The 24,490-nt window shown below is 38.2% G+C and overlaps 1 protein-coding gene and 1 long non-coding RNA gene across 2 annotated transcripts in view; both read left to right on the forward strand.

Annotated features, from left to right (window-relative positions):
• Window positions 1–24,490, forward strand: part of LOC134537638 (carbohydrate sulfotransferase 5) — a 136,094-nt gene that overhangs the window by 86,902 nt on the left and 24,702 nt on the right. The window contains exons 3-5 of the mRNA XM_063378306.1: window positions 5,168–5,324; window positions 14,672–14,817; window positions 20,201–20,436. Coding sequence (XP_063234376.1) covers window positions 5,168–5,324; window positions 14,672–14,817; window positions 20,201–20,436 — 539 coding nt within the window. The remainder of the gene's footprint in view (window positions 1–5,167; window positions 5,325–14,671; window positions 14,818–20,200; window positions 20,437–24,490) is intronic.
• Window positions 7,687–11,856, forward strand: LOC134537646 (uncharacterized). The gene is made up of 2 exons (XR_010076018.1): window positions 7,687–7,848; window positions 10,087–11,856. It is a non-coding gene; the product is annotated as an uncharacterized LOC134537646 (long non-coding RNA).

The following is a 24,490-nucleotide window of genomic DNA, read 5'->3' on the forward strand; positions in this document are numbered from 1 at the left end:
CCGAGAGCTTAGATGTTTACACATCAAAAATAAGTTTAATTTCAGATTAATCCTCCAGGTACACAACCAGTTCCGTTGCATCGCATGATCGAGTGTATCTCGTCTGAGAGTAGCGTTAGTAAACGAAGCATGTTCGACGGTAATGGAAAGTAATTGGTCACTGCGTGTACTGTTAAAGAAGATGGTTGCCTGAGATAGCTCCCAGCAGTCTCGACGCAACTCCGAAGTATACGTGCTATGTCAGACGTTTGCAATATCGAGGAACCAGTCGCGCAGCGAGACAATGTGTCATTCGCCGCAGCCTCCCCTCCCCCTGGGTCCAACACCCGCTATCAGCCAGACACGTCTTCAGAGCTGGTCCGGCAGCACCCACGCAGCTCTGCTCACCTCACTACAGCGCGACAGCGGCAGCGACCGCGACAGCGATAGTGACAGCGACCGCGACAGCGACAGTGACGTACCGCGTTACTGCGAACATGCGGCTTCTTCCCCGCGCGAGAAACAAAAATAAACTGTGTGTTAGATGTGCACGCATTACACACGCACCAATCTCCCTTAAAGCATAATGTTGGCACACATAGATAAAAATAAGCACAATTAATGTTTAAAAAAACAACAGGATATTCACTGCTTTATATTATTTCAAAATAGCCACCCTCATCTTCCTGTTCACATGAGGTTTCAGAAACCACGCCGTCCCCCTTTCACGTCCCTTAATACCGGATGTTGATATTGCTTTATAAAATTTTGCAAACTTGGCGTTAAAAATAAAAGGAAGTTTACTGCCTATGTCCGATTTCGGAAAAAAAATACCCCTTCACCCTGTGTTCAGCCCAGGCTATGCTCGGTACTTTAGCTAGTAAGTATATAAAAAAATCCAACCATAAAACATTTCAAAGAAAATTATAGTTTTTTCCACGACGAGTAAATTCCAAAGAAAATTGGTGCACTGAGCGTGATAGCCATTAAAATGCAAATTTTAATTGGCCTTAGCGACTAAAATTCACAAGGTCTGAGTTTTACTGGTAAAAATGTATTTTTTTTAGGCCAAGCAATATTTTAACGTAGGTGGCATCAGAGTAATTCACGATGATTACCAATATTAATTCAAAAAATAAAATACAAGAGGCATGGGAAAATTGTAATTCTAAAACTTTTGGCCACACACTTTGAAGGTGGGTTTTTGGTTTTACGGTTCGTCAACAAGGTCATCGGAGACGAATGCACACACTACACGTCAGGGAAACTCGTCGCCGTTTTCTATTATAGGAACTATTACAATGTTGGCTCAGGGCGGTCTCGGGAAACCACGAACTAACACAATATTAGAATTGACTGACTGTGGTTCGAAGGTTCCAGAATATAGCTCCCATTTTTTTTTTACCGTTACGCCACCTTTCTCAGTTTTAAAACACATAGATTATACAGGCGTATCAAGTATATAACACAAACCCTGAAAATGCCAACAAAATCATCACATTTTCCTTACCCGGTACCCAAGTTGATTGACTGGGTCATCCGAGTGGTAAAATAAAGCTTACAGAATTTCCGTTACGCAACTGACTTGCAATAATATTCATGCGCGGAACAGTTTTTCCGTGCAATTATTATTTAGATTTTAAACATAAAGGCTCATTTTTGGCGAATGTACTTGCTACACTGTACATTAGAGTTATTGCCAAACAGACGGTATATTAATTTAAACACAATACAGTCCTTACTCAAATAAGCCATTTTTTCTCAAATAATTAAAAATATAACATGATGTTACGGACGCAGGACCGCGACACGTGCCAAGTTCGGAGCTGGCTGGCGGCCCTGCACGGTTACTGGAGCCACGCGCTGTACACTGATATAAGGCATGCCGCGCGTGCGTGGTCGGATTACAAGGGTCGTCGCTGCCCCTTCCTCCCCTCCGCACCCCGCGCATCGTCCTGCCTCGGCGCTGTTATCTATCGCTGAACGGCCTTGGTAATTCCGCGGGCCGCCCCACGAAGTAGCAAGAATGGACGCCGCCCTTCTGGACCGTTCTGGCATCGGGTCGGCCCAGGATGACGCGACTCGTCTTGGCCGCTCTCGTCGGTTCTGGAAATACGACCCAAGACGCTGGCCTCCGCGGGAGTTCCGAGCGAATCCCGAACGAAGGGAAGCGCGACATCCGCTAAGAGGGCGAGAGATCCTCCCCCCTCCCCCCACTGCTAAGAGCTGCGCGACGCGGAGTTCGACTGGATCGTGAGAGTGGGGCGACTGAATGGCGCGAGACTGTGTGTGTGGACAGGCGCGATGACAGACATTGAGTGACCTGAGAATAAACATTTTTTTGGGCTAGTGATTTGTGATCGGACATTTATAATTACAATTATTTATTAATGTAAATATTAGTAATTAATAAAATTGCAATAAAACCTAATTGGGCTATCCCTTACGAACCTAGTTCTCCCCACGTTATAAATCGTAACATTTTGTGTTTTTATGAAGATCTACAGCTTCATCTATGTTCTGAACTTCAAAAACAGTAGGTTTCTCTCTCTCTATCTCTCTCTATCTCTCTCTCTCTCTCTCTCTTTACATTTTTTTCTCGGCTAAACAATCATTATGAAGAAGTTTTTTGACGTGATAATGTCTTATAAATCGATGAACGCCGGCTGTACACACAAAAAAGCATGACTCATTGTCACGTTCCGCCTGAGCCGAGCGTGCAAGAACCGGCCAACCACCGTGCGAGAAAATCTTCTATAATATCAAACAGGTTAAGGCGGGCTTTTTAACTAATTGTTCGTGATTATATTTAAACAAATTATTTAAATTAAATTTGCAAAAACTGTAAATAATATTTGAAAATTAAAAAGTATGCAATTTTTCATCAATGTTTTCTTAAGACGTTATCACGTAAAATTATCGTCCGTAAACCGACTTTACAGACAACCCACTTTTTTTAGTGGCTAAACTCTTATCCACAGGACAGTGAAAATGCCCTATCTACATTCCATATACAAAATAATAGATTATTTGGTGAACCCATGACTGAAACCCAAGCATGCAATAAATATTCTGCCATCTCACTCATAAAAAAAGGACTAAGGTTGATTTTCTGCCAGGTTTACTAACCCATTACGAAAATATACCTAGTATGTGTTCATCTAACCTGTTTAAAAAAAAGAACCCTGCCTCACACCATCTAAGACGAGCAAAGTAGTTCGAAATTGTAACTATAATACCGTGAGTACCATCCATACAAATACAATCAGAGTCATATTTTTCTAGCATTGCCAATCACGCACTGTTCAATATTATTAAGACAGAATCTTCTTTCCGAAGCAGTGGGCGATCTTCTCCTTATGGTTTGTAAATCAAAACTTATCCTTCATATAGCTTTCATTTCATTAATCATTAAGTGACGCGTGTCCTGTTATTTGCATGCCTAATTACATTCGAACTCAAGTTGTATGCTCGCTCGATATTCTGCAAACCCTTCTTGGTAAGTAAATGTAACTTTTATAATGATGTTTTACAAACTGAATCACTACAATAATCTGTAATAGTATCTAGTAGTACATAATAGTAGGTCCTGCGGCAGGAGTCGGATTGTGAAGTCACGGCCGCCATATTGGATGGCTTTGACCTTGACCTTTGCCTTTAAAATTGACTTAAAATTTCACAAAACGAACGTAACATCCCCCAAAATTGACCTAAAATTATCCAAAATTACTCGAAATTTTCCAACAAAAAAATTTTAAAACTAAAAATTCTCCACTCAGGCTTAGTATTCCCCAAAGAGGCTTAGCATTTCTCGAAGAAGGTCTGCATTCCTTAAAATAAAACATTATAGCCACCTTGACCTTGATCTCCGCTGAATTTCGTATTTTATAAAGTTCCGCCATTTTGTGAAAATTTGGAAGTGTTTTTAAGAAATGTAACAAATTAATAACAATTAGATAAACATTTTTCCAAAAAAAACTTGCGTCATCGAGTTTGGTGTCCTCGGTTCGAACCCGACGAGTGCCAATTTAAATAATCCTTTCCCCGTGGTGAGTACCTGCGTACTGACCCCAATGCCAAGGAATAAATATTACCCCAACCAGTGTGACGTCATGACAGCCATATTGGATCCGTCATAGTTCAATTTGCTTTTCGTCTGCTTGAATATGCTGCTGCAATTTTGGTTTATATTTTATTCGCTAGAGTGAACTAGCATCTATCACCAGATCATAAACTGTCATAGCACCACCATACTGTTGGTTATCTTGGCCACCTTCTTGAAAATTTGTAATTATTAACCGAAAATTTCGGAAAAATAAAAGTATAAGAAATTACATATTGATATATTGATTCGATCGCATCCTGTCTTGGTTATATCTTTGAACGATACAAAAAAAAGCACGATTTGCTTTTGAAATGCTTTAAAATAATTTTAATTAATATAATAAAATGTCCCAAACCAGCCACCAGAAATCCGCCGAAGTTATCGGCAGCTTTCTTGAAAATCCTTATCATATTTTTGCTTCTTCTTACAATGTTAGTTGTGATTTTCGATTAGACTTGGAGTAAAATAAATGTATATTAATTTTACTAAAAGTATCTTGAGAATATATATGTAAGTGTGTGTGTGTGTATATATATATATATATATATATATATATATATATATATATATATATAATGTATCCACTGGGAATGCCAGATATGTAAGTATTTCTGAATATTGCAGCACACAGTATTAAAGAATGGAGTTATAATTATAACACTAATGTGTGTGTAATTATCTAAAGTGGCAAATGGAATAAGTGTTTGGGAGTCTTGAAATAGAATATAAGATAGATTTCATATTAATCAATATTAATTCAATTTTGGTTGTATTAGTAGGTACTTATATGAGCTAATAGTACCATAAACACTAATTACCCTTACTGTTATGAAAATTTGCATTGAATGAAGTGTAACTTATGAATGTTGAAGTTGCTTGGCTTCTGGGCCGACGTTTCGGTTCGACGTTGCAGTCGCCATCAACAGGGTAGCCTAACTGCTCCTCGATGATGGCGACTGCAACTTCTAAACCGAAACGTCGGTGATACCTTGGTCTTCGACGCGGCTGCACACGATCCCGGGAGAAGCCGGGAGACCTCCGGCGCGGCGGCACGACGCGAGGCGGTGGCTGGTGGTGTCGCAGGCGCAGCGGGGAGCCCATGTCGCGCCGCTACAGCGCGTACAGCGCGGCGCTGGTGGTGTCCGTGTGCCTGCTGATAGTGGTGTTCAGCCACCAGCTGGGCGGGGCCGGCACCGCGCTCGACCGCTCCGCCCTGCTCGACCTCGGCCGCACGATCCAGGTGACTCTCAGCCCTTCTACCTCGCCCGCCTGCAACATCATCACATCGCGGGCAAATTTTCACAAAGTCTTCGTTAGTCACTTGCGCGACTTCATCTTATATCCCAAAATAACGTTTATTAATTATTTTTTTTGGTGATAAAAGTTGTGACCTCACACAAAGCGCAAGTGTTGCATTTACTGGAAAAATTAATAGACGAATGGCCGTGACAGGGAAAATGAAACAACAAACTGGGTGTGAGACCGAGCCTTGCGACTCAAGAGTTGAGACACACGATCGAACAACTAGTACAGTTTAGCAGCCTGAACTGCAAGTGATATGCGACGGGCGGATGTGCACATGGGGCGCACTGCACACCAGTTGCAATGAAAACATGACGAAGCCATTTCATGTACAAATATATTTGCAATGTTCACAACAAACATGCCTGGACCGAAAGTGTGATTCAAAACTCCGCTTTGGCCCCAAACAAGTAATCGCGCTTTACTACCGCCCGATTTGAAGGTCATTCGTAAGAATATTTTACTTTATAAATAATGCATAATATTGTCGCGGGTTGAAATTTTGCAGGGTTGTTGAAATCAAATTTAGGGACTTTACTGACGGGACTCTGGGCTGGCTGCTCTGTTCACTCGTCAGCGCAAGTGGCGTGACCATGTAATTGGGGCACGGGGCCGGCGCGGCGCGCTGCGGGCTTGCAGAATTTTGTTTGTTTGTTTGGCCGCGCGCTGGCGCAGCCACGGGCCGCAGTTACTGGGGCGCGCTGTCGTAACAAGCCGCGCGGTGTGGCCTGCACATCGGGGTAGAGGGGGGGTAGTCTTCCCAGATGTTCTAGTTAGTTGTTTAGTAAATTTGACTTCAATAACGAGCTTTTGTTATGCTAGGCGCGGCAGGGCGCGCAAATTTAAGCGCAAGTGATTGGTGACTCGGGGCTCACTCAGGCGGAGGCTATGCGTCTCACCTGTGGTCACGAGTTGTTAGTTCGTTCGTGATGTAGGAATTCAAGCTTTCGGGCGGAAGCTATGGTCGACGCCAGAGGCCACGAGTCGTTTAATTTAAGTTAGGTCATAATGTAGTCGTCAAGCTTTCGGGCGGAGGCTATGGCCCTCGTCAGGGGTCACGCGTCATAGTTTTTAAAATGTAATGTTCGTTCGGGATTTCAAGGGCAGGAGAGGCCCCTACGTTATTTTTTTAAAGTAATCGATCAAGAAAGGCTTTTCGGAAAATGTGAGTATGGACTTATCTTTGTTTTAATTTTAAGTATTAATTATGATTTGAGGTATTCGGAAGGACTAGGGAAGTGTTTAGTGAAGTTCTCTCATTCTCTCTCTTGTAAGGTCGTTCAATCGTTAAGGAAGTAAAGAGATTATTGTTTTAAATTGTAATCCCGCTATTTAAATGTTCTTTAAAATGATGTTGAGTATTTGACTTTAAGAATAAAATAATTTTAATTAAGTATTATGTTATTTTGCAAAATCTCCTTAGTTCAGCTCTCACCAGACATCCTGTACGGGATGACGAACCTATGATCCTAGGTACAGTAAAGTATTTTATGAAGTTAAGACTAGTTGATGCCAAGCGAGTTGTTTCTATGTAAAGAGCTACGATTCTCTCCCCCCTCTGAAGGTGCACGTGACAGAAATGGCGGTGGCACCGGCTAGGTGCACGTGACAGAAATGGTGGAGGCGCCGGGTAGGTTCTATTTCTGGAGAGAGAGAGAGGTAGATTTTTATGTTTATTATTAAGTTAGTTTCAGCTTCTGATAGCAGGTTATTAAGAGTTTACTTGAGGAGAGGATTACGGAATTTTAGTCTATAGTGGAGGAAGTCTTTGAGATTTTTTTTTTGACGTAACAGATGTTTATTTGAGGATACTTGTAAGGATAAAGTTTATAGTGATAAGTTGTTTTAAGTCGTTGAATTTATTGTAGATTTATATCGGGGATTATTACGTGAGGAGAATACGTTATAAGTTAAATGCTTATTAGAGATAATGCAAGTGGTTTAATTTAATTGAAATTAATTTTAAGATTGTAGGTTAAGAGAGTTAAAATTTAAAATAAAGTTTTTTTCGTAAATAGGAATTATTTTCAAGTGAAGTTTGTTTTGCTGTCGTGCGCGTAGGAGACGAGACGTACGAATTAAATCAGTCGAGGGAAGGATAAACGTTAGAAAGGAATTAAAGAGAAAACGAGAGTTTATGTAAAAGAGAGTTATAGAATTTATAGTGATGTTTTGTTTTAATTAGAAAAATGTTGAGAGTTGTTTCAGAACGACACGTCAGTGGACGTGGCAGAATGAACACGTGACGGGGAGGTGCTGAGACCTAGCGGAGAACGGAGGAACCGCAAGCGAGGGTTGGCGCACCTGATGGAATTCGGTGACGTCACGAGCACGTACAGAGACGTGGACGGCCGTGACCTTGTTTTGATCAGCTGTACGGTAACTTAGCGATAAGAAAATAGACTATTGGTTAAATAAATTTAAATTTAAGTGTGTTTTAGAAGAAGAGGAACTTTCAGTATGTAAGTAATTTATTTTAAGAAGTGTATGATGTATAGGCTAGAAGTGTTTCGTTGTAAGTTGTTTATGTTTTTGTTAGTTAAATTCTACCTCGGTTTTAAAAATATTTTTTTGGGATTTGTAAACATTATTAAGAAGGTACACTATAAAATCGATAAGCATTGAGAAAAGTGGGAAGGATAGTTTTTGTGTGTAGAGGGAATTTACTCCAAGGGAACAGAGAGACAAAATTAATGTTTTCTTTAGGGCGAGGGACCCTAAGGTGAGGTGTTGTGTCCCTGGGAAGAAAGGGAATTGTAGCGCAGACCATAGGAGATGGGCTGACTACGGAATTAAGGGTCAGGAGAATCCTGAGAGTTGTGAGTAGTTTGGGGCAGGAGTTCCCCATGGTAGTACCGAAGTGGCTATCCTGTATGGGATAGGGTACCATTTCAATGAAGTTTGTTGGTGGGGTTAGAGCCCCCTGTGTAGTGGGCCTATAGCAGATAGGCACTACAGTGAAATTTTTGGTTATTTTGTGAGGTAAATTCCCTGGAGGTTAAGTAAGATTGGATTCAGTTAGGAAGGAGGGAAATGAGAAACATTGCTGTAGAGAGTTAGTGTACTTGCCTAATGTGAAATTGAATTTTACTAAATTAATTTAGGAGAAAGTTTTGTTCGGTAAATAAATAATAATGGAAGATAGCTAGATAATTAATTAATTTTTTTTGAGTAAGGTGTTTTAAGTAATGAAATAAAATAAGGTGAAGTAATTTGAATAATTGGGGAGGAGTTTCTTTAAGAGTTTAGATAATTGTTTTTGAATTTATTGAGATATTCAGCCAGTGAAGTTTGAGTGTGAGAGATACAGTGAGATTTTAAGGAAATCGGTTGTTTATTAATTAGGACAAATGAGATTTTATGATTAAGAGTCAGTAAGCATAGTTAAAATTTACGACATGATATTTGTTGACAGTTTACAGTTATTAAGGAGAAAACAGAGTAATCTATTTATTTTTATTTTAATGGTTTGAAGATAAGATTATGAATTTTTTTTTGGAAGTTTCTTTGGCATGTTGGAATAATTTTTTTTTGATTTTTAGAATTTACAGAGAAAATTTAATTGATTTACATTAGTTTGGAAGTATGGAGGTTTAGTGTTCGGTTAGCCCTAACTTGATGGTCGGATCTCAAAAGAATGCCGTAAAACCGATAGCCAATTGAGAGGAATGCGGTAGGCGCTTGTGTAGAGGGGTTGTGGGAAAACTCCTTGGGACTGATGGCAGATCAGGGGCCCTAAATAGTGTGTGATGCTGTAAAACCAGTGCAGGGAAAGCCTGGTATGCTTAAATTTTTGGGCACAGGTTAGGTAAACCTGGGGTTCCATGGGATTTAGTCATGTTAGCTGCTGTGAGACATTAAGATATCCAGGCTCCATAGTAAATTCAATGTAAATTTTTGTTTTCTTAAAATAATAAATTTGTTTTTAATTTTTTTGAGATATTTGATTTGTAACAGTGAATACAGACCCCGAGGAATAAGAGTTGTCATGCTGTGAGAGGAGAAGGTGGTAGGCCTAAAGGGTACAGGCACCACAGAGGTTATTTGTATTGCATAATTTAAATATAAGGAAACTTGAGAATTTGAAATTTTGTTGTTGGGTTGGACACCCATAAGAAGAGTATAGGCAGAATTTTTATTGTTATGAGATGTCTAATTTAATTGAAAAGAAGAAAGTTTAAAGATGCAAGGTAACATTATTATTGTAATAATTGAAAGAGATTAAGAGGTAGAGAGAAATAGGCAGTTTTTGTTTGTAAGTACTAAAGTTTACATATAGAAATTTAGTAACTAAGAATGAATAATAAGTTAAGTCTAGTGTAAAAGTTTTTTTTAAGTTTGTTAAGTTAAGAGTCACAAGTAAATTTTTTTTTAGAGAGAATGTCTTTGATAGGAAGTATTAGAAACTTATGGGAATTTTAGGGTAACATAAATAATGTAGGTAATGAATAATAAATAGATGGTAGGTCTTAAGTTAGGATTAACATTTGAAGCAGAATTTAATTAAGAAGAAGGAAAATAAATAGGCCTAATGAAAAGAACAAAAAAGGATTTTATGGTAAAGCATTTTTTTTAAGTAATAAACAATGAATAATAATGTTGTTTCAGGGTAATGTGTACTAATAATACAATTTTTTTTTAGGACCAAAGAACAGGAATTATGTAATTTAAATTAACATGTATTTTTGAAACTGTTACAGATTCCTTAAGATTAGCTGAGCAGCAGTCCAGTTTACAAGATGACAAGAGTTCGAGAGACAAGATACAAGATCACTGAAACAAGAGCCAAGACTGAAGATTCAAGAGAAGAGAAAGCTGGCAGCCATGGACTTACAAGTGGAGATTAATAAGGTCATGTAAAGTTTTATTTTTTTTTTATGGAAGACAGTAACTGGAGTTTTTTTTTGTTATAAACATTATTTACAGAACTTTTTAGGTTATAGTAATGTAATGGAACTAGTGAGTTGTGGTAGCTGTCAAAAAGAACTAATACCTTAAGTTTAATTTTTAAAGTTAATTTTCTTAATTTACAGAGGGATTAGTAGTTTTTTTTTAAAACCTTATTTAGGTTGGAATTTAAATACAATAGCTTATTATAAATGTGTACGAACAGTTCAAGTTCACAGTACTGATAGGTAGGTCAGATGATCTTATTGATTTTGATGATTTGTTGTTTTGAGTTGATTTTTAAGTGTTGTGAATTAGACAATGAAATAGTTCTGAAAACTTAAATTATTTCAAGCTAAGAAATAGTAAAGTTAATTGTAACTCAAAGGACACCAGAATTTAATTTTTTTTTGAATTAGTAATGTTTGAAAATTTTATACTTTACAAGAAAGGTTATAAACAAACAGATCGGATGGAACAAGGATGCAGTAAATCACAATTTCATTTAGAATTATTGATTAGCTTTTGAGGTTATGAAGTAAAAGTAATTATAGTTTAAAAGTTTGAATAAAAAAAAATGTTTTTTTTTATTTGTTTCAAATAGAAAGTTTAAAAGTTAATTAGTCATGATCTAGGTGGGTGATGGGGTGGGAATTGGCCACTCTTTTTCCCTATAACCTCCCTAACATGGCCTTCTATTACAACTAACAGAAATAAAGAAGAAGAAAAATGAAGAATTATTAGTTAGAATGTTTCTTTCATGAAGATACCTGATGAACTTTTACTGTTTGGAAGAATAGAAGCAAGGTTAGTCAGATATTTTTACTCAGAAGAAGAAGAAGATAAAGCAGTTTTATGACTCGACAAGCCAGAGATTGGTGTTTCCCCTCTGCGCTTCTATTGACTACGTTGTTTACTCTCATGGGATAGCTGGTTCGGCACCATGGAGAGAGATTGGTGGGCATTGTGGTTGCCCCCAGAAGAAAAGAAGAGTAGAAGAGGTTATGGGTGGGTCATGTGAACTGACCTTCAACCCAGTTACTTCGTGGGGACTATTTGCTGTATAGAGAAGATCAAGACTCAAGAGTTAGGGAAAATCATTGGAGGTCATGTTTCCCTTCCTTAAGTTTTTCCTATCAAATTATTTGCCTGATTAGATTATGCTAAGGGTGGGATACTTTATGTTAGCAGTTGAATTAATTAATTTTATTTTTTTGTGTGTTTGCATCCTTGCCCATCGATTGCAGTTTAGTAGTTAGTTTTGTATTTGTCAGGCGTGATGGTAATGCCTGTTGATGATGTTTCAGAATTGTAATCTGTTCGTGATGAGGATGGCACAACTCCGAAGCAGATGTGGGGAGAAGTTGTGAGCTGCCCTGGAAGCCAGTCCAGTAGCTGTTGGAGTTGAGTGGTGTTTGCTGATGGCCAGCCCAGGGAGCTACTCTTCTCGACAACACTGACTTCGAGGAGTTGCACCAACCTTCACGAGATAAGAGTTTAATTAATTGAAACACTGTAAGGACACTTAATTTTTTTTGAAGAACGAAAGAAGTATGGTAATAAACGGAAACTGAAAAAAAAAATAATAATAATTATCAAGAATTTGCACATTGTTTAACGAATACTGAGAAACTAAGAACAGTAATTTAATTTGTAAAGAGAGCTTCACTAACAGAACAATTTTTTTAGAATTGAGAACTCGAGCCTCTGAAGGTTCCTGTGAGAACAAACCAGATAAAAGTTTTACATTTAATTTTATGAATACTTGTTTTAAAATAAATCTTATGCAGAATCTAGATGTATGTTCAGACAGCAAGGAACTAAGAAAATTATTATTTTTGTGAAATGAGGAATTTATAGTTATGGTTTAATGGAAAAAGACAATTTGTAATTTTGAGGTAGCTCGATGGGGCTCGAGCTCTGTGAGGGGAGGGTTATGTCGCGGGTTGAAATTTTGCAGGGTTGTTGAAATCAAATTTAGGGACTTTACTGACGGGACTCTGGGCTGGCTGCTCTGTTCACTCGTCAGCGCAAGTGGCGTGACCATGTAATTGGGGCACGGGGCCGGCGCGGCGCGCTGCGGGCTTGCAGAATTTTGTTTGTTTGTTTGGCCGCGCGCTGGCGCAGCCACGGGCCGCAGTTACTGGGGCGCGCTGTCGTAACAAGCCGCGCGGTGTGGCCTGCACATCGGGGTAGAGGGGGGGTAGTCTTCCCAGATGTTCTAGTTAGTTGTTTAGTAAATTTGACTTCAATAACGAGCTTTTGTTATGCTAGGCGCGGCAGGGCGCGCAAATTTAAGCGCAAGTGATTGGTGACTCGGGGCTCACTCAGGCGGAGGCTATGCGTCTCACCTGTGGTCACGAGTTGTTAGTTCGTTCGTGATGTAGGAATTCAAGCTTTCGGGCGGAAGCTATGGTCGACGCCAGAGGCCACGAGTCGTTTAATTTAAGTTAGGTCATAATGTAGTCGTCAAGCTTTCGGGCGGAGGCTATGGCCCTCGTCAGGGGTCACGCGTCATAGTTTTTAAAATGTAATGTTCGTTCGGGATTTCAAGGGCAGGAGAGGCCCCTACGTTATTTTTTTAAAGTAATCGATCAAGAAAGGCTTTTCGGAAAATGTGAGTATGGACTTATCTTTGTTTTAATTTTAAGTATTAATTATGATTTGAGGTATTCGGAAGGACTAGGGAAGTGTTTAGTGAAGTTCTCTCATTCTCTCTCTTGTAAGGTCGTTCAATCGTTAAGGAAGTAAAGAGATTATTGTTTTAAATTGTAATCCCGCTATTTAAATGTTCTTTAAAATGATGTTGAGTATTTGACTTTAAGAATAAAATAATTTTAATTAAGTATTATGTTATTTTGCAAAATCTCCTTAGTTCAGCTCTCACCAGACATCCTGTACGGGATGACGAACCTATGATCCTAGGTACAGTAAAGTATTTTATGAAGTTAAGACTAGTTGATGCCAAGCGAGTTGTTTCTATGTAAAGAGCTACGATTCTCTCCCCCCTCTGAAGGTGCACGTGACAGAAATGGCGGTGGCACCGGCTAGGTGCACGTGACAATATATTTTGTTGCAAATATATTTTCGTTAATTACAACCTACATGCTTTTTTCCATTAGTAAAAAATTGGTTGTCTGTAAAGTCGGTTTACGGACGATAGTTTAACGTGACAACGTCATAACAAAACATTGATGAAATGATTGCATACTTTTATGAACAAAATTGAATAATTTTTATTAAATTATCACTATTTTGTATGGATACAAAGAAGGAGTGAAATGCAATCTACAATTTAATTGATAAATTTACTTTTATTTGCACTCATTAATTCAAATATGTTTATTACTTTAACGAAGAGATTATTTTAACTATAACTTTTATACGTGTTTGCTATTTAACTTCTTCCAATCTGTGTTATTCTGTTAAAGATAGGACGATGATAGGAAAAGTAGGAAACGAATGGGAGTGTTTCAAGTTTAATGTGCCTCGAAAAAGTCAAATCTGTGGTTGTTCCAATCGAGTGGAAGAGAGATAGATGCGGCGCAAGCGTACAATGAACGTAACGGGACAAAGCGTAACGGGACAATGAGTCATCCTTTTTCGTGCGTGCAGCCGGCGTTCATCGGTTTATTAGACGCCACGTCAAAAGGTCGGCAAGAGTTTTTAATTAACACTTGTTTTTACTGATTGCATCTTGATTACTCTCTCCTAGTTAATTTTATAGGCAGTTCATACAATTTAACTTCTACCTGTATGTTAATGTCAGAAAAGACCAAAATGCTTGTTAATTTTGAAGTCAAATTTAAAGTCTCGCCAATAACTAACCCTTCCCCAAACCACGAAACATATTTTATTATTAGTTGTAGGGTTACCACGCGTAGTTCATAAAACGTGGACACTAGAAATAAGTAAGAAAGCTTAGTAAGAAAGCAGAGACAATTTTTTTTTTTTTTTAGATTTATGTAATGATAAGTATTTTAAGCTCTGCATTTGTTTATAGCATTAGAGAAAAGGCAAACCGCCATAGCTTAGTATTTGTTCAGAAGGTACAATGCCGTAAATTACTTCCAAAAATAATAATTGCATATAAGTGAAGAGGTAATACAAAACAAATGACATTGAACTGAATTGTAGTTGTTATCTTAATCAACAGATATTTAAATTCATATGACTCGTGTCTATCACAGTAAATTTCTCTCGCATACACACGTATATATATAATTTTTTTTTCCATCTTTGAAAACAAATACAGTTACTTGTTTCTAGTAAAAAAAAAAAAAAAAAAAAAAAAAACCTGCTCCAAGTTTTGACGATTCCACAAAGAGAGAATGTGTGTTGTGTATAAGAGCATTCATTGTCTCTCTGTTTGTGAGCTGACGCCGGTGAGTGCCGCAGGGCTGGTCCAGCAGCGAGGATGACGGTGTGGATGGCAGTGGGAGAGCCGCCCTCATCCAGGCGGTGGTAGCGGAGCAGAGACTGCTGGTGGCACGTGAGATGGCCGGCTACCGCTATCCTGAAGGCAGATACAACATCTCGGCCAGGTACCACCCCACACGGCCGGCCCGTTGCCTGACCTCCAGCCTATCTGTCCCCCAGCCTGCCCACCTTTGTGTCTGCCCTCCCTCCTGACTGTCCTTCATCCTGTTTTCTCTGTACCTGCCTTCCCTCCTGTTACCCACCTGCCTGCGATCTCTCCTGCTTGCCTGTTTTCTAGCCAGCGACCACACCTGCGTGCCTGCCCTCCTTCCTGCTTTCAGTCCAGACAAAATAGACATTCGAGTTTGCATTGATTCCCAACAAGCTGGATTTTTGCACAGGTCTTGAATACTTCATTACAAATGATGTGTCAAAAGTCCCCTTCAATCCTGCTTATGTTGTTTTTTTTATTCGAGGTCAAAGGTCACCAATTTATGTTTTTTGCGTATATCTCTGAAACGATAAGAGCTACCGTAAAAATGGATCAGAAAAAGTTTGTAGATCGCGGAATTCTTTATAAAAACGGTATGTATACTTTTTTTTCCCTACGAAGCACCGCTTTCGAAATATCGTGACTTCAGACCGTAGGAATGTCGTATTTTCAATTATATGCACATATTTCCGCACCACCTCTGAGGTAGTGTACTCGGCGCTTTTTTTTAACGATATTATTTCGATCAAGAAAAAATGATGGGACAGTATTTTATTACTAAAAATTTTAGCAAAAAGAACATTACACTATTATTCATCATCAAATTATTCTTGATCACTCGTCTCTTCCTCTTCTTGATCGATTTGTGTAGACTGCTCCAAGAAGAGAGATATATCAGTTATATCCTCATCAATGCTGCTCTTCCGGGTGTACACGTTACGACACTGCTTATGGTTTGTCACAGATTGTTTGTCTTTCAAGTATTCATCAAACCCATGTCTCCTTTCATTACTCGAATCGATCAAAGTTTTCATTCCACGATCAATAACCACCATTTCACCTTCAGTCAAAGAATCACTGTAAATGAAGCAAACTTATGACATTTTTATAAAATTTTGTAACGGCACAGTTTAAAATGAAAATATCATCTACAAATACGTATATTCACTACGAAAAACCGTACAAAACTGACTGGATTTACTACAGTTATGTTCCTTGAAAAAAGCAGGTATACGCCGGTTTCTACCCGAACAGTGGAGTGTCGCAGGCAGATGTTACTCAAGGCCAACCGACCAATGGAATTAGGGACGGATAGTTGAATCACTTAAAATTGTATTTTCCCAGTATTTGAGTACGTAAGTCACAAAAACAAATACTCCAATATTGTTTTCCCTTCAAATGGAAGACCCGTTGATGCGTACTGGCCGCATATGAGTGCATATTAGTATTTTCGAGGTTTGAAATCGCGATAACTCGAGAATGGTGATTCGTAGGGAAAAAAGTATTCGTACCTTTTTTTGTAAAGAATTCCGCGATCTACAAACTTTGTCTGATCCATTTTTACGGTAGCTCTTATCGTTTCAGGGATATACGCAAAAAAAAAAAAAAACATAAATTGGTGACCTTTGACCTCGAATAAAAAAAACAACATAAGCAGGATTGAAGGGGACTTTTTACACATCATTTGTAATGACGTATTCAAGACCTGTGCAAAAATCCAGCTTGTTGGGAATCAATGCAAACTCAGCATATGTTTTCGTCTATTTTGTCTGGACTATTCTTTTCTTCCCACCCCTTTCTCCTGCCTGGTTTCCTGCCTGCCTCTCTCCTGTGTCTGACCTCCAAAATGATCTGTCTGCTTGCCCTTCATCATGCTTTCCTGCCTTCTATCCCTCCTGCCAGCCCTCCCTCCTGCCAGCCCTCCCTCCTGCCAGCCCTCCCTTCTGCTAGCCCTCCATCCTGCCTGTTGTACAAGATTAGTTAAGAAAAAAACTTCCTTTGGTGATCAGTCACAGTCATTCGTAGTTAGGGAAATCTTATTATATACTATTGAAAACTACAACTGTAATTTACTTATAACTTTTAACAAATTTTTAAATCGTTTTAAAAAAAACTCCAGGTGAGAATGAAGCCACTATATAACAGCATAGCATCATCTTAGAAGTGGTGCTATCCAAAGCACTGTTTCATATCCTTGAAGACGTGATAATCACTCGGTGCCAAATCTGGGCTACAGGGAGAACGATTTATAATATCCCAACGTAACTGCTGCAAAGGTTCTTGGGTGCGTATAGCTAGCACTTTGGGGTTCGAGCATCATCGTGAATCAACATGATACCGAAAGTCAGCATGCCCCAACGCTTCTCCTGGATGGCACGTTGAAGTTCTCCATTGGTGGAGTGTTTATTTTCAACTAATGTAGTGGATGCGTAAACAGAGTTTTTTTTTCTCTCGTCACCCTCGTACACATTTGTCGCAGGAGCGTAGGCAGAATTCGTTTGGGTGGGGAGGGGGAAATTGGACCTATTTGCATGTTGTGTTCTTTCACATTCTTTCCTTTTGTTGGTGGGAGTGATATATATTTATGATTTCTTAAGATTTAGGGGGGTAGGGGGTAATACCCCATCTCTGTCTCCCCCCCCCCCCTTTTCTACCCTTGCATAAGCCCCTGTTGTCGAGGCAGCGGTAGTTGGGCAGTCAGATGCACCCGCCTGCATAGATGGTCGGGGCTCTATTCCCCGCGAGGTCATACCCGGATACCTATGGATAGAAGTTAAGGAACTGGAAAGGGTGCAATGTAAAGCTCCTAGATGGGCAAAGGGTATGTGAAGGAGAAGGGAAGGGGGGAAGGGTGAGACGCATATGCCATCTGTGATGATGAAGGAGCTGGGGTGGGACACACTACACAGAAGAAGGAAAGTAGAGAGATTGGTGAAGTTTTTTAGGGTGACAATTGGTGAGGGGGGCTGAGGTATGCTGGGAGACATGTTGAACAAAGGGTTGTATAGAGGGAGGTGAGATCATGGGTGGAAGATTAAGAGAGATTGGAGAAAATGGAAAGAAGAAGGCAAGTATTCCTGGTGAGGACGGGGAGGGAGTGGAATAGGATTGAGGGAAAGATACTGGATGTGAGAAGAGTAAAGGATTTTAGGAAGAGGCTTCAGAAATTGGGCGAATAGGAGTGGAGACTCCTTGCCACCTGGCGGAAGCCGAATCGCAAGTGTAACAATCAATCAATGAATGCAGGTTATGCCTACATTGTAAATCATGGTATAAACAAAAACAGCATCGTTGATAACAACACACGAGAAAAAAATTCATGCAATAATTATTAATGTATTCCAAGGTAGTTTCACTATTATAAAGTTTCATTTGGCATACCAATACGTTAGGTATGTACGATAATGTTTACTAAAGTGTCTATATGGGTTTATGTTGCTACACGTGGACGATTCACTTTCTATTGTATTATCAAAAAGTACCTACCTTTTATTTCCCTTGGATAACTAGTAATTAATGGGTCAGCTTAGCCAGAGGTGTATTTAAAGTAGCGACGCTTGCTGTTGCTTCTAGTGCGGTTTTTCCTCTAAATTCTAGATTCTGCAATGGCGTGAAGTTCTTTTCGTCCTCAATAGGGCTAATATGAGACAGAATTGTGATGTATTATGGCATTAAAATTAATATAAAAGTGTAATGAATGATCTGATTTGAGAACTTATAGGCCTACATGTAAATTATTTTGACGCCTGTTTTTAGATAGTTTTGCTTAAAAAATGTTTAAAAATAAATCCATCTTGACCTCATTGTATTCTGATATGCTTTTCATAAACAGAAGCCACTCGGATATCTTTAGCAGTTTTCGAACACATGGTCTTTTGCATATAATTATTTAAAAATTACTGTAGATGTGGTGACAGAATGTTTTTTGTACACGTAGGTAAATATTACTATTGTTTGAACCACCAGTTAATTATTTTGGTGAGTTTTTTTAATGAATGATGAAATCACCTAACCTTGTGCAGGATTATCAGTTAACTTTAAAATAAAACCAGACCAGGTAAGGCCATAGTTTCCTAAGCATAACCACGTAAAAACTGGGATTGGTCGCAGCATTGTATTTCGTTCAGTTTACAAATACACTATCGCAAATAGAGATATTTAGTCCAGCTCGTTCTGAACGGTGTCCATGTCAGATTAGGGATTTTGCCTGATTTCGAATGTTATGGTAGTATTAATGGGGGTTGCAAATGTGAAAGTGGAAATGCGAAATGTAACCCGCTAACCCGCTATAAAACAAGAAACACTATATTGACATGAAACTGACAGAATAAACTCTGAACAAACTGAAAACGCAGGCAATGCAGTGATGCGACCTGGCAGCCAAGGTCAACGGCCGGAATCCCCCCCCCCTTCCCCCGGAAAATTCTGAACGTGAGCGGCTGGATTTCATAATGTGCTGAACCATAAATGTCGGATTAAAGACCTTGTACGCGAGACTTCGCCCAGCTGAGGAAAGCTGGAACCTCAATGATCCGCAAGTTGTTATATTATTTTTCCACTTGGATGATGCCTGCTGACAAGAGAGCTTAAATTTTACAGAAAATTTCTCTTGTAAAGGTTGAGTAGTTTGACGATCATGTACGCTATGCACTTATAAATCATCACACTAATTTGTTTTGAACTAATATTTATTAAAATATATCTTTGAGTTACTGTACGTTATAAATTGCGTCTCGGTCAATTTATTGTTTCATGTCTGAAACTCTATAACATATTAAATTTCAAACGCAAACTAAGTATGTATTCGTTACTGAGTAACGGGTGCGCCGTCTATATACGAGTAACGAAACGTTACACACGGCTGCATTTCGTTACTCGCATTTTTCGTATGTTTCACGCATGCGCGCGCATATTCGATGAATTTACGTTACAAAGAACGATGTTTGTTTATTAAGTAAAGTATAATTTGGAAATTCGTCGTCCAAGTTTTTTTACTGTTTATTAAAGGTATTGTGTGTGTAGACAAAGTTTGAGATTGGAACAGAAACAACGTAAGAAAGTATTTTTTAAAAATTAGAAATATGTATGTTTTTTTTATTATCGCGAATTTGACTTTTTTTTATTACATATCTTAAAAGAGATAATATAATAAAGCCGCTCTAATGAGATTTAATTGTTTCTTGGTTAACAAAAAATGTTAATTATCAAATATTGTTAATTGTATATATTCTATTTATTATTATTTACGGGACATCATACTGTACGCGTACGCAATACGAATCGATTCGTTGCATGTTATGCGGTATCAGAAGTAACGAGTAACGATACGATAGTAACGAGTACTGATTGTTATAGTAACGAATACATAAGGGTACGCTTTTTTTCGTTACTTTTACACCTCTAGTCTACAGTTAAAGATTGGTACGGTTGGATGGACGGATGGAGGCATCTGATTGGTTGCAGGTCAGAATGACAGAATACAGAAGTGTCAGTGGGGGTCGCGTGTGTTTCGGCAGGTCGCTGGCGGACCTGGTGCCCGAGCAAGGAGGCGAGCCGGTGAGGAACGTCGTCATCACGACGTGGCGGTCGGGCTCCACGTTCCTGGGCGACGTGCTCAACTCGCACCCGGCCAACTTCTACCACTACGAGCCGCTGCTCGACTACGACATCGTGCAGGTGCGCGGCGGCCCGCTGGGTGCGCGCGCCGTCTCCACGATGCGCGCGCTGCTCAACTGCAACTACTCCGCGCTGGGTGCGTTGCAGTGCAGTGAGACGGTTTTTACAATAGCGCGATGCCAGATCAAACATTTGAAAAAAAAATTAATAACACGTTTTTTAAGCTATTTTATATTACTCGCATTCGAGACATCAATATTTTATTCTATTTATTTTCAACTTCATAAAACCCTCAAATTGTTTTAATTTTAATATGAGAAACATACATTGTATTTATTTTCATCACGTGTTGAATCTTGGTAAAACTTAGAAGACAGCATGGCGTGGTAAAAGTGATCGGCATGCTACTTGAAAGGATTTTCATTCAGTGATGCAAATTTTTGTTAAATATGCATGAATTTGAAATGTACCTGTGTGTGTTAGGCTATAAGGACAGAAGACTAAACAACATTGATATGCTTTTCTTCAATCTGTCATCATTATATCAGCTTACTATATTGTTATACATTCCAATAAATAAATTTACTGGCTACTACTAAACATGTTACTGAAAAGAAAACAGTTTCCTTACACAGATTTTATACACATTTTAACCATTTATTGTATGCCTCAACAGGTTACATGTAGTTATGAATAACACACATCATTAAAGAATTGCAATTTTTTTGTAAATTATAAGCATCATGGCAACCACTTTCATGTTTGTCAAGTTGGCAATCTTGTAGCACAATATGAAGAAAAAATGCTGAGGTTCAATAGCATTGAGTGTCCACTCTGTACTAGTACTCATGTGACTCTATGGCATCTCTGTTTAGCCCCCATGTTTAAGGCATAGTTACACAGATATAGTAAACGGGACATCAACTAGAGCAAGTAAGAACAGACGCACTACTGTTCTTGGGTGGACAGTTGGAAAAGTACTTGGGAGAGTTGAGTGGGATAGGATGTGTGGACAGTAGCTCACCCACCCTTTCTTCATCACAGCATTTTTCACTAAACTCTCCAGCCCACGTACTTTACCTGTGTGAACGGGTGTGCTCTGGTAGAGGAAAGCTGGCGAGCTAGTTAGTAAACACATGGTGCTCAGTTTACTTAAGGAGATGAGGCTGTCAGAAGCAAAAATATTTAAAGTTGTATAATTATACTGTGAAAATGAATATGTGTGGAACATTAATAACATGGAACAGGGATGAGCATATTATTTATTCCCTTCTATACTCTACTAAAGATTCCTGTACATTTTGGAACAATGCTTTTGAACCATATTTAAAACATTTTCTTAGAGCACGATAACGAATATAATTGCACATTGTATGCTAGAAGCCACTTCTGTACTGAACTATCCCATTTTGGAATTCTGTGTACTGACAGCTACTCTACCATGTATAGGATGGTAGAGTATTCAGGAGAGTTCACTTGCCCTAGTTGCTATCTCGTTTACTTTACCTGTGTAATATCCCTTTTACTGACGGCCAGTTACAGATCAGAGTTCAGACATGATATTGTTTGGTATCTGGTTTCATACACATATCCCGAGCAGACATGTCTATAATATGTACTGACGTTAATATACACAAATATACCAACACATATTCATTCAATTTTGATTGTATTCATGCAAGTATGAACAAATAATAGTAAATTTGCAAACCCTTTCATCATAAATTATAGTACAATATCTGTCCTAAGTACCCAACTTGTATAAATTGAAGAACCTAATTATTTTTACTATAATAGCCACTAAAAATACCTTGCTGGAAGTACAGATGTCATCTCAAGATTGTGTGTGGCACTAGAATCACTATTACTAATCAAATTATCATACAACTATAGTGCTACATAAAGGCATATAAATATTTTCAACTGTATTTTCATTTGTAATATAATAAACGGTTTTTTTGTGTGAAAGTATACATACCAGGAAGATTTTATTAATCATTATTATAAATAAAATGCAGATCACTCATGAGCCCACCGAGGCCATCTGAGTTTGATTTCCAGTGGTGTCAAACTCTGATTTTTTGCAAGTGGAAAACATGTGTCATGGTATAGAGGTTTTCTTGGGTTATTCTATTTCCCTCACCCATCCATTTCTTTAGTATTCCATTAGCATTTCATCACCTTTTATCATCTCCAAATGATGATCATAGGCGTGCCTAGACATTTCCATTAGGGGGGGCCCCTGCTAAATTTTTAAATCAGAAGCTGAATTTAGAATGTTAAATAGCCTAAATACATTCACACATTGACTTGTTTATATTTTTGTGCAGTATCAACGAGATATGTTTACTAGTTAATATTTATATCCGTATAATTTTAACAATCTTGAAAATATGTTTTTTTTTTTTTTCGTAGACAATGTTTAAAGGGTACTTACACATTTTTACCCCTCAAATTTTCCAATAGCTTGGTCCAGATATACCTTGAAATGAACATATTTTTAGTGAATGCAAACACAGCAATTCAGACAACAGAACTTTAACAAACCTCTTTTTTTTTGCTTTGAAATACATACCTACATTATCGTAAAAAATTAAATCAAAAGTCTAGATGACACACACGACACTCAAAAGGTACATGTTTTTTAAACCACAATAGCTTGAATTTTCAACTGACCTTGTATTACAATGAATTATTGTTCAATACATCAAATTTTAAAAACAATAAAAAGTATTTTGAATTATGTTGGTGATAGTAGTACTCAAGTATTTTCAAGTTAACTCAAAGCACTGATTACCAACAAAAATTTTAACAAACCTGCAAAATATTCTTATTTACATAGTAATACATTCCACTTAATTATGTTCAAACTAACATAAAGTTCTTATTAATAACACACATTTTAACAAACCTGCAAAAGATTTTCATTTACATGGTAATAAATTCTACGAAATCACGTTTACGCAAACGTTATCTCAAAGTTCTGATTACAATCACAAACACAAAATATTAAAAGCCTGCAAAGCATCCTCTTTTTTTTCAATCAATTACTAAATTTAATACACTCAACAAATTGAGAACAGTTTTGATTACAAAAATAAATTTTTAGAAACATTCTACTGTATTTAATTACGTTCAAGTTAACCCAAAGTTTGGGTTACGAACACGCAAAAAAGTCAAGGTAAATTTCTCTCAACAGCTTGGAACCATCTATCATAATTTTAAGTTGTTTTTCAATGAACAGAAATATAATGATATCCAGGAAAATTGTAAGTTAAACAAACCGGTAAGCATTTTTATTTATCTGGCAACACTTGCTGCTAATTTAAGCACGTTCACTCAAAGTTCTAAATTACAGACACAATCGACGCTCAAAGGTTACAATTTTTTTGAATTCTTCAATAACTTGGTCCATATCTACAGGCCTACTTGTCGCATCACCCTAGCGCGATTCCTATCACGTGCGAAAAGCTGGGAGTGATTCCGCCGGAAATCGAACTCGGAGCATCTTGGTGGAAGTCTTATTCTCTTACCACTTACAAAAAATGTTTATGATATGTGCCTGGTAGGTATAAAATTACATACTTTTCTAGCATTATTTCGTACTTTTTAAAATGATCCTCACACTACACAAGAATGAAAATAATTGCACTTTTTTATAATTGATTTTCTTGGGTGCATATTTTTGTTAAGTAGTTGAAAACTAAGGAATACATATTTGTTTGATCTAAACTAGAAAATTCAAACATACATACCTATCCATCGCTAAAATAACGGACCACTGCAAATAAAGCACTCATTCATATTAACATTTTAAAGGCACACCACACGAGCTTTTTCTACTGTGCTTGACCTGATCTGGCGAAGTCGGAGACGTCACTGTTTTAAATGAAACAACAATCGTGACAGGTTGGATCAGTTTTCTCACGGATATCGGATAGAAATCCCACAGATAGTTTTCAAATCCAGGAAGAAAAAAGATTGAAAAAAAGAGAGAAGAAAGATTATCTTGTGATTTGGCTACAATCGCATTCTAACTTTTCATAGGCTGCAGTCTGCACGTATTTATGACAGCGATATTGGAGGCTATTTATACATGTTGATAACTTCCCCCATTTGTGTCACAGATGCAGGAGAGCAATAAACATTCCCGCGGGTAAACTGACCGAATTCAAGTATAAGCTATAGGC

Source organism: Bacillus rossius, chromosome 1 (assembly GCF_032445375.1).
Source record: "Bacillus rossius redtenbacheri isolate Brsri chromosome 1, Brsri_v3, whole genome shotgun sequence".
Lineage (NCBI taxonomy): Eukaryota > Metazoa > Arthropoda > Insecta > Phasmatodea > Bacillidae > Bacillus > Bacillus rossius.